At 54.2% G+C, this 13,386-nt stretch overlaps 2 protein-coding genes across 2 annotated transcripts; one reads left to right on the top strand and one right to left on the bottom strand.

The window, feature by feature from the left end:
- Nucleotides 1-7,809: 7,809 nt before the first annotated feature.
- Nucleotides 7,810-10,545, top strand: J4E88_001650 (uncharacterized protein; the record flags this gene model as incomplete). The annotated part of the gene is made up of 2 exons (XM_049395319.1): nucleotides 7,810-9,092; nucleotides 9,195-10,545. 2 exons carry the CDS (start codon nucleotides 7,810-7,812, stop codon nucleotides 10,543-10,545), a joined length of 2,634 nt encoding a protein of 877 aa, XP_049259183.1.
- Nucleotides 10,546-11,345: 800 nt separating this feature from the next.
- J4E88_001649 (uncharacterized protein) lies at nucleotides 11,346-13,366 on the bottom strand (the record flags this gene model as incomplete). The annotated part of the gene is made up of 2 exons (XM_049395318.1): nucleotides 11,346-13,269; nucleotides 13,323-13,366. The coding sequence occupies 2 exons, from the start codon at nucleotides 13,364-13,366 to the stop codon at nucleotides 11,346-11,348; spliced, it is 1,968 nt and encodes a 655-aa protein (XP_049259182.1).
- Nucleotides 13,367-13,386: the final 20 nt, after the last annotated feature.

The following is a 13,386-nucleotide window of genomic DNA, read 5'->3' as shown; positions in this document are numbered from 1 at the left end:
GGCTGAGCCTCAGGTGGCGGGGCGTTAGGACTCAGGTCGCCGTCATGTGGTCGCCGTTGTGTTAACGCCGAACAACAACGAAGATGTCGGCGAGTAGGGTGCGGCTCAGCAATGTCTTCGTTCCATAAGCGGCTATCTCGTGTATTGAGGCCAATGTTCAGTGGTACGAGCGCTCAAATGAGGTGATGGGCCTGCATGGATGCCAGAGCTAGGATGAAGCCGAACAGTTCCAAGGTCGCTGCCGGCGCCGGCAGGCATCTTTTGCGCGGTCGCGGATGGACGAAGTCGGCTTAAGTCGACCCCGACGCAGTGGATCCACGCACAATTGACCCGCTTCGAAGTCGAGAACGGACGGGATCTGATTTGTGTTTTTAATGAGAGGCTGTTCAGGAGGGAAGCGTAGAGTCGCAATTGGAGAAGCGACGCATGGCTGCGACCAATCAATGAAACCTTGGCACTCGTAGTAGCGGCTACGACTTCCTTCAGACAGTAGCTGTGCTCGCATTCATTGCTTTGGCCGCAGTTCTGAGGAGCCGAACTCCAGTCTCCACAACTACATCAAGAGTCGAGCTGTTCGTAATGTGGGCCCGCGATGTCTACCGTGAACGGCGGCACCGCGTGCCCCTCCGAAACGCGCGGACACCTCAGCATCCCACCTTGGCTTCAGTCACACTCCTTCGAACTCGCGTACAGAAAGCCACACAACTTCTTCTCGAGCTTCGAGATGGATTCCAGAAGTTCCGACAGCGTAGGCCGCCTTATTCTCGTCGTTCACATTAACGGCAGCGCTTCCGAAAGACAACGGGCCGCTTAGGCAGTGCCCAGCACGTGCTCGGGCAACACTGCAGCGAGCCAAAATTAGAACCGCTCAATGAGCTGTGCACCGGCAGAGCATGACACGCGATTTGGGTTCATGAACAGCATACTCTCGTGGCTCTCGTGGCAGTGCCAGTAATATTCGAGATGAAGCTGGGCTTACGCCACTCCTCTTTCGACTGCATGTTACCCGACAACACCCACATTCTGTCTATCGTGCGTTATTGCGACCCACCCGCGGCTAACGTAGAGGGATCTGACAGGTCATTCCTTATACCAGACTCAACGCGGCATGGCTCCTCGTCACAGGCGCGGGATCGTGAGCGCCACCAACCCTCTGCTTGGTGAATGAGGCATCCATCCACGCCAGTATTCGTGGCTTCGCCAACACTACTTGCGGCGATGGCATCACTCGCCAATTGACAGGGGCTGGCTTCCGGACAAGTAGTGGGGGTTATGGCGAAGACATCGTCGGCAGACTAACAGGCATACCTGCTTTCATCCATCCTAGACAGAGTCGCGCAATTCTCGCTGGTGCGTGGGTACCCCGGCCCAGACCTGCCAGGCACCCATCGCGGGTGCACGTCCTGTGGCTAGTCAACGGTCGGAGGGCTTGGGTTCGATACCAGGATACGGATCCTTCGAGGCTCCAACCAGTCCGCAGCCGCAAAGCCGGCTCTGTTGCTGTTGGATCATGAAGCTCAGATGCTCTGTTCCTGTGCGTCCAGTTTCCCCCATGTAGGGCGCAGACCATCAAATGTCAAGGTTTGATACGTGATTCTGCCTCGCAGTCAAGTCGCCATAAGGCTGGTATAATTCCTCCCGACGGGCCGTACTCAGGAACGCAAACGTACGTCAACCCCACTGGTACCTTCCGCATCAAATGTTGCCTTTCCATTATTGAACATGACCGATCGGTCTCCCAAACCACATCAACCCAAGACGACGACCATCTCACGAAGACTTAGGGACCGTGCCGACCAGAACCTATCTGTTCAGCCACCAGAAATTCCACAAATAAGAGGAGCTCGCTCCCACCGTGCCGCAAACTTGCAAACGCCCCGCCACAATCCCATTGATTATCAGACGCCCGGGTCGCACCCACTTTCGCTAGCCTGGAATACTTCACACGTTCTCGAAGACATTCCACCTGACAGCTCCTTCCATTTATTGACCTCTCATCGAGATACGTCTCCCGACTCGTCTCTTGCGCAAACAACATATTCTGCACACCACGAGCCACTCCAAGACTCCAACCCAGGACTTGCGCATAGCGTTAGCCCACAGTCGCTGCGCACTCCGCACAGCCAGCCCAGCCGAGCGCTGACCTTCTTCCCATCGCCATTAACGTCTGTTTCTGGTAACCACAACCTCGAGCTACAACTGCCGGTTGACGTCGGACAGTCGGACGATTCGTTCTTGGAACTGCAAGATATGAGGTATATCACTCTATCAGCCCTCAAGAATTGAGCCTGTTCTAATATCGACAGCACCTTGGGCTTCATGATGCCATCTTCGCAGTACGGAATGGGCCACTACGGCTCTCCACAGACGTCTTACTCGTCGGGCTACCCACCTCTTCAGTCTTACGCAGAACCAAGATCATCAGCGTCAAATCCATACAGCTCATCCTATGCTTCGAGTCCGCTGCCCAATGACAGCCAGCAAAGACGATCCGATCAACATAACATTCTACCGCCTTATCAGCCTCAGAATCCATCTCTTCCACGTAGCCCCTACCAACAGCACCAGCCCGTTGATTCGATGCGAGGACATGCATCTCCGATGTCTTCTACGGCCCATTCCTACTCCTATTCGGCCCCGCACAATAGTGTTCCGAGCCAGTCGATGGGAAGCAACTCTTACTCGCCGTAAGTCAAATTAAGCGCCTAGCAAAGCTTTCCACTGATTGAAGAAAGTCCACAGCCGTACCCTCCAACTACTTATGGTACTAGCGATTATCACCACCCACTGCCGACTATGTACCCTCCAAGTTCTACGACACCTGCCGCGTATCCATCGTACGAGTCTTCGCAGAGTGGCCCGCCGGCTGGTGGTCCAGTACCTGCGCTATCTTCATCTCCAAGTACGCAGGGCAGTGCAATGCAGCCACGTGTTGTGAACTCTAGACCGAAGCCCCAATGCTGGGAGCATGGGTGTAACGGACGGCAGTTCTCTACGTTCAGTAACCTTTTACGACATCAACGAGAGAAGTCAGGGACCGCCTCGAAAAGCTCATGCCCTAGGTGTGGAGCCGAATTCACGCGGACTACTGCAAGAAACGGGCACATGGCGCACGATAAGTGCAAGCCAAGAAGAGCGTCTGAAACGAGTGGGTAGATGAATCCTGTATCTCATCGCTCGATCGATCTAGAACTATCCAGTTCAAGGACAACCAAAGAAGGTGCTGGTTGAACTAAGTGTAATACCCGAGCACCAAGTGTCACGGTCTGGCTAAAGACATTAGGCTTCGCCTCGATATCGTGCAGCATCGACACGCACAGGTGGAAGCATGCCAGCTGGCGACCATACCATTGTGTGCCGCTTCCCAAATCGGAATTTGGCCCGCAGGACACCCGAAGCTTCCAAAGGGCACACTTTTACGCCGCAGGAATCGTAGCTACGACTTGTCTCGTACGCTTTAGACTTGTACACAGTCCCGGCTCCGTCACATTTCGTGACATTAGTGTTTGAGCACCAGGCTTCCAGCGAATCGCTCAACAGTCATCAGTTCCTATGTATATAATGTTTGCAAGCAAGCGCCTGTTCTTAATGAAGCCACGAATATACAGCTTCAAGGTCGCAAAGACCACCATCTCTTCGTATACTTGGCCAAATCGCTACAACATGGCCTTCTGTACACGGTCTCATCCCAATCTCAACTATTTGAAAGAGCGCGTATGTCATTTCCTCACACCCAACGTCGGACTCCTTCTCCTTCGTACCAATGAGACTGGATTACGAAAGAAGGCGTTGACCGACCCGTTCGAGGGATCGCGGGAGGATTTGGAGGAATGAGGAAAGCAGGAACATGGAGTTCCTGCTGGTTGAGGGTGCCCCTGTAGCTTTTCCCTGCGATGTATCCGACCACACGGGTCACGCAAAATCATCGGTCAGCACCTCTTCCCTATCAGGGTCCAAGAGCGAACAGAGCACCATGGCCGACGCTGTCCCGCACGGCATGCTTCGGCAATGCCGCGCGAAATCGTGCGAAAACTCGTACCTTAGACTGGGAAGGGAATTTTCCCGAGCACCTCTACGATTCAGCATTCAGCATCAGATCGTATGGTAGTTCCAGTAGGTTTGCAGCACTGTAATCTTAAACATGACTTGCGACTGATTTCACAACAGAGCCGTATGTCCATGACTGATGCTCTACCCGAATTCGATTCGATGCCTTCTCGATGCACACCAATTATCACGAGCCGGTTTCACATGCATTAGCCACAAACACGCGAGCCAGGCTGCCGACTGACCTCGCACGGCTTTTCTCAACTTTGAGTAACGATCAGTCTAGCGGGCCGTTGTCGCCACGACTTAGTGCGGGAAAAGCCTTGTAAAAAGCACCCACCGCTGTGGAGAAGGACCAACCATGTAACAACGAACCGAAGCTACCGAGAGGCGCCACTAACGCGCAGCGCACTATTCGACAATGGTTGTCAAGTGGACGACTGTGGTCCGGGCAATTGTATCTCATAGGAACCGTGCCATCGGTACAACAGCGGCTACGATACTGGTGGCCATTCGCTCCTCATCTCCATGTTGACATCACTGGGCAGCGGAACAATAATCCGCCATGCGAATGGTCCCTTGTTTCGGAAACCGACAACCGCGTAAATGGGCTTTCAGCACCGGGTTACAGACGTACATATGCATATATGCCACTCTGGGATACACCGGTGACGTGGATATTTCCGGCTTTAACGTACAATATGCAATCAAACACACGTTCGGTGGCTTACTGGTCGCTCGCACAAAGTGTGTGTGATTGAAGCTTCGACGTGCATGCTGCCAAGACAGCCACTGCAGCTCAGAAACGCGTCTAACGCTGTATTACTGATCAGGAAAATGAGTATAGAGATCATTATTCATGTTTCGCCCTGCCTCTGCGGCGCGGGACCCGCACTGACACACAACACAATGATACGCATCCGACTCTAGGACAGACTCGTGGCCCAAATCCGATTTGCAAGGTCATGTCTCTGTCGCTTGGCCTTGCAAACCCGGCAGACTTAGCGTATAGTCGGAACCGAGTCGCTGGAACCACCCCTTGCTCATTGGCCCCTTACCGCTTTGGAGAGGGATTGTACCTAACCACGCGGGATTTCGGTCCAATTCAAGCACCGGGAACAATGACGTGAAAGGGTCCTCGGCGGTCCATCATGCTTCGCCCCCACAGCCAAGCGCGTGCCCGACACGTCTTTTGCTGACGTGTGGATGGAGCTTGGAGAATCGCCAGGATGATCCGGCGGGGCGCGGCTGCGCGGGAAGGATGACAGTCACTTGATCCCTCAGTGTACTTAGCAAGGATGAGACAAGGGGAGCACGAAGTACATTCATTCGGCATCACGTGAAAACCGTTGTGTTTGGCTCAGATCTCAGCACCCTACAGGCGGCTAGCTACAAGGTAATGCAATGGACGATCCGGCATGCAGGACCCGCTAGGGCGAACGGGCTGACTTGAAGTAACGCCGCGGCTTCAATCACTTCACTCCGCCGTCTGTGTTGCCCGCGGCTGGAACGATCGAGCTATCGGACCGCTCGCCAATTTGTTAAACGGAGTCTCAACGATGCAGAACTGCCTCTAGGAGGTTGATGACCGGAGTGTTTACCAACCTAGGACATCAGTGCCGGCGGCACAGTGACGGGCGTCAGCCCTCCCTTGTCCACTTTGCCTATCTGAAAGCGTCTAATCGTATGTTTCCTCAGGCGACCATAACACCGCCCCACCCCACAGCAAAACTACCTTCTAGATCACCTGCATGAGTCGATGAACGCAGCACAGTGTGGCCAAGAAATGATAGACATCTCACCTGCGTACGTATCGTTCGATCTTGACGAAATTGTGGCCCATGTGTGCATCCAGAGATCTTCCGTGGGAATTTCACGCACTGTGAGCGTCTCCACGATGTGATCGAGACGCGCAAGTGACCCGGCAACGTACCCGAATCCGACCTGGTCTCGCGCTCGCGCCTCTAGATCACCGCGCCGCAACTGATGACCATTAGGCGGGCTACCCACAGTGCAGTCGGCGATATGTCATCGCTTGTCAGAAGTGAGGCATTCGCAACTTGTACACGAACAGAAAGCATCAGAATGCCATCCCCAGCAGCACTCAACCACCAACATCTGACGCGCATCCCCTTCGCGTGGTGAGCCGTCGCAGAGAGAACAGCCGGAGTTTCGAACCATGTGGTCCTCGCATGTGCAAGGCTGACGTGCATGGTCAAGGTTACACATGGGGCTCCAGGGCAATGGTTTGGCTCGTAGCGCTCGCGTGTCCACTACTGCGGGAAACGTGCAGTGTCACCTTCGAGAAAGCCGGCTAAAGTCAGAGCCGTCCACCAGATGGGAGGACTGTTTCAATGAGGCGGCGGCATGTGCGTGGGAATAGATTAACCGCACATGGCGGCCAACAGCCGTAACAGGGGTCTTCAGCAGTCCTTTCATGATGGTGGACGCGAGCCTGTCATACGGTCATATCATTGTCCCATATACGTTTAGGTGTCTGTTTCGTAGCATTTCAGCCTCAACCGCCGGCTGAGCTTTAGCGGAATCCTGCGCCGAGATGTTCTGATGCCGTCGTGCACTGGGGTTTGGTCGGCATGTGTCTTTTGTGCTTCGATTCGAAGTCGCTAGAGTGTCACATTGTCTGGCGACTGCAGCATCATCATTAATCTCGTAACGCCTTCTTAGTCTGGTAGGCAATGCGCTGAGCTGGTCATTGCTACCGGCCTACTCACATGTAGGTAAGGTTATTGGGTACCCAGCCTGCGCCAACATTACGCCCTTCTCGTGTCTGAACCCGATCGTCGCCCTAAGCCCGTCGATGCCTGGCGTTCAGATACGAATACGCGTGCCGTGCCGGAATCAGTCAGCAATAAGACCAGTGTATGTTATGATGTGACATGATCCCAGACATCGTTCTTGATATGCAACTGGCAGAACAGCATACATAGAAGAAGCCCTCCAGAACCAACGCGGAATGCAGATATGGACCAAGTCTTGTAAAGTCTCCACGAGACTGGAGACGTGACCAGCACATTCGTACTTTGCTCTGCTGAATGCAGGCATGGATATTCACGCAACAGATGATCGTATGGCAAGATGGTTTTGCATTCTGCAGTCCACACGATGTTTCTAATGCTGTTGGCTAACGAATGTGTTGATACCTACCAGTGAGTACTGTGCCTTGAGCCGACAGTGATTTTGGATTAATGCAAGGTCAGTACGGATACGATATGTAAATCGCACCAGGAAAAAGGGCGTCTGCTGTTGCGGCGATCCGTGTTGAGGCTGAGAGCGATGGATGAGGGCCGCTCCGCAGACCGGTGACTCCCCGCAGAGCTAGGACCAATGACGACCAATGACTAACACGGCAGTCGCGACCTCCATACTTCCAACAGTCGACGACCATCTCATGCCACCGCAGCTTCCCCGTCACTCAGAGCATCACCATCACTATAGCTACCAACACTCATGTCTCTCTCTAATTTCTGAACGCCAGCTCGGCACCCTCACGCAACTCGTCGACGAGTTGCCTCCAGTCATTGCTTGACGAAGTTCTACTCATCGTTTGCCTTACACACCCGTCACGATGCTTCCTTTATTATCGCAATTATTTCGGACGCACTTCTTACACACCAACTCACGATCAATACCACGCTTACTCACCAGCGCAACGCGGCAATACGCAACTTGACCAGTCTTACCCCGACCGCGCCTTCCCGCGAGGAATAGAACCACGAAGACACATAACTTCTACTACGCAATATGGCCTCCATATTCACCTTCGACCCCGATCCTCCGCGCGTTTCGTCGCCGTGGGCTATCACGCCTATCGGCGGCGTTGCGCACTCCCCCGTGCCAGCCACGAACCCCCGACGAATCCCTTCGACTCTCGGCGGTCTTAATGACGAGACGAGCGCAAATGCAACATCCCTCCCCACCGATATAGATTATACGCATATCACACGGTTGGAGGCGGAGCCCCAAGATGGGCCTACGGAGTATAAGCTACATCTTCTGCTCAGGCGACGGCGGTCGTTCACCCGTTCCAGTACCGCACGCCATATATCTGGGTCCATGCGTCGACCTGAAATACCTATACCAGCGGGTCGCAGCGTATCAGAGTCCGGCGTCCTGGCTAATACCCCTCCACCACTGGCATCTACACAGTCAAAGCAGCATCGTCTGGAGCAGCTGACTACTCAGTTGCTGTGGCGCCTACAGCAGTCATGTCCAAACCACATGTCATCATCCATGGCACCTGTCATACCTCATTTTCCCGACGATGCACGTCTGTCAGGGCCCGAGATGCCTCAACGTCTGCTGCCGGGGTTGGAGGAGAGTAGTGGTGCGCTCTATGAGATTGGAGTCGCGGACGACGGAACTATTGTTGGCTTGACAGAAGACGAGATGGAAGAGAGCCTGAACAATTTGCGCGCCATGGCTGCAAGCTTGGGCTGTGGAGTCAAGGTCATGCGCAGGGTTCCTGTAGGCGATTGCGAGTGGACAGAGGATTCCGGCACCGCAAAACAGAGGGTTGTAAAATCGCAATTGCTAGTTGCCGAAGCTCTGGTCCGCCCAGAACAGCACTTGGTCGATCACACGAAGAGGAACGGGCAGCAAGCAGCCGACGTGCCGTCTGACACCGGTGCTAGCAACGTTGTGGCACTGACTAACGAGTCTGAGGGAGTCACCGAGCAGATGCGTGTATCAGTGACCGGTGCCACCATGTCCGGTAAATCTAGCCTACTTGGCACACTCTCTACCGCAACGCTGGATAATGGCAGAGGAAAGAGTCGCCTGAGTCTTCTGAAACACAGACACGAGATCGCATCAGGGATGACCAGCTCTGTCACCCAGGAGTTGATAGGGTACCGTGATGTAGGAGGCTCATCACGAGTGACTAGCTATGGCTCTGAGAACATCGACTCATGGATCGACATTCACGCGGCTGTTGAGTCAGCAAAAACCGGCCGACTTGTGTTCCTCTCTGACTCAGCTGGTCATCCGCGATTTAGACGCACCACCGTCCGTGGAATCGTCGGCTGGTAAGTGATCACTCTATATCATAGCGCTTCCTTCTTCCACATGTACTCTTTTGGGATGCCTTATTTTCATCATGTGGTGGACTTTGCTAACCTACCCACCAGGCAACCACATTGGACACTTCTGTGCATTCCAGCTGACAACACCGATGAGTCCTCTGGCAAGCTCGGAGCTTCGCCTTCAGCTGAAGAAATACTCGGCCCAGCAGCAGCAGATCTGGATCTGTCTCATGCACACCTTCAGTTATGCCTCGCTCTGGAACTGCCGCTTGTGATTGTCATCACGAAGTTCGATTTGGCTACCAGAACCGGCTTGGGAAACACCTGTAACAAGTTGTTTTCGGTATTGAAAGAGCACAAGAGGACGCCTTGTCTCATCGGTGATGCAGCTACATCTGTGCTAGAGGCCGATCTACACACAGTTGATGGAGGAGATCTTAAGATCGACAATGCACTAAGTCTCCTTGCAGACTCACCACTTGCGGCAGTGCCGATTGTTTTGACTAGCGCCGTCAAAGGCACAGGAATCCGGAAGCTTCATGCATTCCTTCGAGAACTGCCCATGCCCAAGGAAGTCACTCAACCTGCACCTGCAGCAGTTTCGCCACTCTTTTATATCGAAGATGTCTACAGCGTCCGCACGGATACATCAAGTGATCGATCAGCGATCATCGGGGGCTACCTCCGTTACGGGTCTCTGGCCGTTGGCGACGAGCTGCTCTTAGGACCCTACCCTGTCGATGTAAGCTCTGACGACAGCGACAGCGGTAGCGCAATACCAAATCGCAAGCCATCTATTCCGCAGTCGAGGTCCTTTCCTGGCGCACTGAACACGAAATCGAAGAACGCCTCATTGCGCGATCGGCATAGTCAATGGCGACGCGTCCGCATTACCTCTATGCGCAATTTGCGTCTACCCGTGCGAAAGCTTCATGCGGGGCAGGTCGGGACCATGGGCCTCGCACCCGTCGATACACCGATTGTCAGTCCATCGATAAACAGGATACGCAAAGGCATGGTATTGGCGGCTCGCGAGCCCAAAGCGCACAAAGTCATCACAGTGCGATTTGAGGATAAGCAAGCAGAAAGCGTTAGGAACCTCAGTGTCGGCAGCGCAGTTGTCGTTTACATTGCGAGCGTGAGAGCTTCATCGAAAGTGCTTTCCGTTGCTGCCGAACGTATGGAAGACCCTACGCTCAAGACTCACGGAGACGAGGATGATGCTTTCGGGTTCGGCTTTGACGTTGAGATGGAGAAGCCGGCAGCTGAAGCTGCGCCGCCAGCGGTCATCGTGACCTTCCAATTCATCGCTTCGCGCGAATTCGTGGAGATGGGTGCCAAGGTGTTAGTCATGCCTGGCGGTGGGCCGGGGCTTTTCGGGGGTAATGAGAGGGGTGCAAAGGGTATGGCTGGGCTGGAAGGGTTTGTTGGCAGAGTAGTGGACGATGCTTCGTAGGGTCGTGGTCATGAAAGCCAGCTATCGCGCGAGAATGAGTAGGTATGCATCGTTGTATCAATTTTATTTAGCAATGGCGTTGGAGGCCACGGTCTGGGTAATGATAATATTACGTTTTATCTTGCATGAAAAAGTTTCGCGCGCGAAGAAAGCGAAAGATGAATGACATGTCCAATCAAACATCATTGCAGACATCACGATAATCACAAAGGTCAAGAGATGTTGCACGCCCTTCCCCACACGCAAGCACTACACCACACGCGTCCATGACAGACACGCACGTCATGCACCCACGCGCCTCGTCACCACAGAATCGCATACCGTCCTCACCCGACATCCATAAGGACCGGCTAGATATACAGGCAGCTCAGAGTGAAAGATTGGGAAGGATTTATGCACGCACCGCCCACAGCTATCCAGACAAAAGACACCTTTTACATTACGGGAACCGTTCGCCTGTGAGGGGTACTAGGGGTAAAAGGGGCGATTGTCGGCGACTGTGGGTTCAGTACGGTAGTTGATGTATCGCTAGGCTATACTGAGCAGCAGGAATGGGTCTGGTCGCTGAGCTCCACCTTGGGCCGCGAAAGCATGTTTTGGATCTGGGCTTTCTTTTTGAGAACACGAAGGAGAGGAAAGGGACATGTTAGGGAGCACTGGGAACCGCTTACCGCTTGTATGGCGGCTATGATGATCGAAATGATGATTTGGGGATATCGTATTCAAGTACCGGCTTCCCGTGCATTCGGAGCACTTTCTTTTATTCAAAGGTAAATCGGTCGTTGCGCTTTCGTTTGTGATCAAGCCGCTGACGAGGCGAAGAGAACCTTCCGAGGCCCACCCATGGTCAGGTTCTTGGAAACGGCTGCACTAGTTCCGCTGCCTTCCATGCTTTCGAGCATCCTGTCCATGCCACCGAGATCAAGCTCGCCACGAGTGAGGAGAGCCTGGTCTGTTCGGGTCGATGTTTCGTCTTCCACCTTTTCGCGCGCGAACATGGCGTTTAGATCACGTCCAAGAGGCTGGCTGGTGCTGGCGGTGATGATGAGGCGGTGCTCTGCTGAGATGAGAATGTCTCTTGGAACGGCCATGCGCGAGGCTTGGGCTGTGGTGTCGAACTGTGAGACCGAGGTGATGGATTCGCCGCAAAGTACAACATCTTGTTGTTGGAGACCAGGGCCAGGTAAGGAACCTCCGCTGCTGGCGGAAGCAGTGCGAGTCCAGAACTTCATCAGATCTGCTATCCTGTGGATCTCGAACCCGTACCAAATGAGGACCGAGTCCTCTGCCGATACTCCGTTGTTCGACGTGATGCTCGCGACAGAAACGCCACCTCTGGTTGCTACTGTCGAACTTGACGCGCTGCCCTGGAACAATGTTTCCTCTTTCCGCTTTCGTGTATTCGGTGTCATTGGAGCGAGTGAATTGCGGCTTCCGCGCTTTGGACTCGATGCGCCGCCAGAGGTTCCTTCTTTCTCGGCTGTACCAACATACCCCCGAAGAGAAAATGCCGATGGATCTGCTGGAGGACTTGGACCAGACCGGTCGACATCCCAGACGCCCCACTCGCCATCTGCCAGGAGAGCTATTATATGACGACCATCGGAAGCCCACGCTACGTCGATGATAGCTTTGCGCGATGGGAGAACAGCAGGAGTGAGCGCAACATTCTTGACGCTCTCGAAGGATGACCTGAAGGTCCCAATGAATGCTCCAGGCTCTGCGCGACTACCGCTTCCTCGTCGTTTACGGGTCGGTAATGTGAAAGGATCGTAGATGCGCGTAGTACCTGCTGAGTCCGCAATGAGCAGTTGCGAATGGCGAGGCTTCGGATATTGAGCGGTGTTGAAAGCGATACGAGAGGCAGGCTTGCTGAGAGCCAGCGTCTTGTAAGGCGCGACAGGATGGGACACCTGGAGTGCCGTCTCCGATAGCTCAAAACGGAACAGCTTGAGCAGACCTCCCAATTCGGCGGAGTGGGATGCCACAAGTATGTCGAAGCCCCCGTCGGCGCGCGATTGGGGTTTGCGCCTAGAATTCGCTGTGTCTTCTTCCTCTTCGTCCATATCCACATCGTCGTCCCCATCTTCTGCAGAGCTTGGTTCTCCCCTTGCGGTCCAAGTCATAGTAACACCCATGGGAATGCTCTGGTGACCGTGGACCTTGACAACGTTCTCGCCGAATTGTGGCTTCGCGCTGTATAGCTTGTCTTTTGCGACATGCGGAGGAGGGCTCAGAGGCAGCGTAATGACACGGATGGTCGAGTCGGCGCATGCGACAGTGAAGACGATGTTTTGACTGAATATGGGAGGTATGGTATCTGCGGGTCGGAGGGTAGACGCGCTCGGTATTTGGGGTACGGCGATGTGGAGGACTTGGGTGCTGAGCGACAGAGACAGCTGCTGAACGATCGAGGCATACGGCTGGTCTGGGTCGAGCTCTTCTTCTTCATCCTCAAACTCGGCCTTAGGCAGCGGCTCCGCGGCAGCTTTGGCAGGCTCGTCATCGTCCGAGTCGATGATCATGATGGCATCCTTGCTTGTTCCATTGACTTTCGCTGGCTTCGCCGGCTGCTTGGGAGGCGGCGCAGTCTTCTTCAAGGGCCGTCCGCCTCTCCATAGAATGCCGACGCCAGTCTCGTGGCCGTAGAGTACGATGGTCGAGCCATTGGGGGCTTTGACGGGGTATACGGTAGAGTCGTGTACGCGATGCGGAAGCTCGTACCTATAAGATGCTATGTCAGCAGTCGCGTGACGCGCAGCGTGGTGAGGACATACCTCAGCTGAGTCAGCTTCCCTTGCGTCGTGACAATGGGCTCCATGCTTGCAGCTCGAGGGTGGT

Source organism: Alternaria novae-zelandiae, assembly GCF_023758075.1.
Source record: "Alternaria novae-zelandiae strain BMP 2774 chromosome Unknown scaffold_2, whole genome shotgun sequence".
Classification (NCBI taxonomy): domain Eukaryota; kingdom Fungi; phylum Ascomycota; class Dothideomycetes; order Pleosporales; family Pleosporaceae; genus Alternaria; species Alternaria novae-zelandiae.
This window is presented reverse-complemented; position numbering and strand designations above follow the sequence as displayed.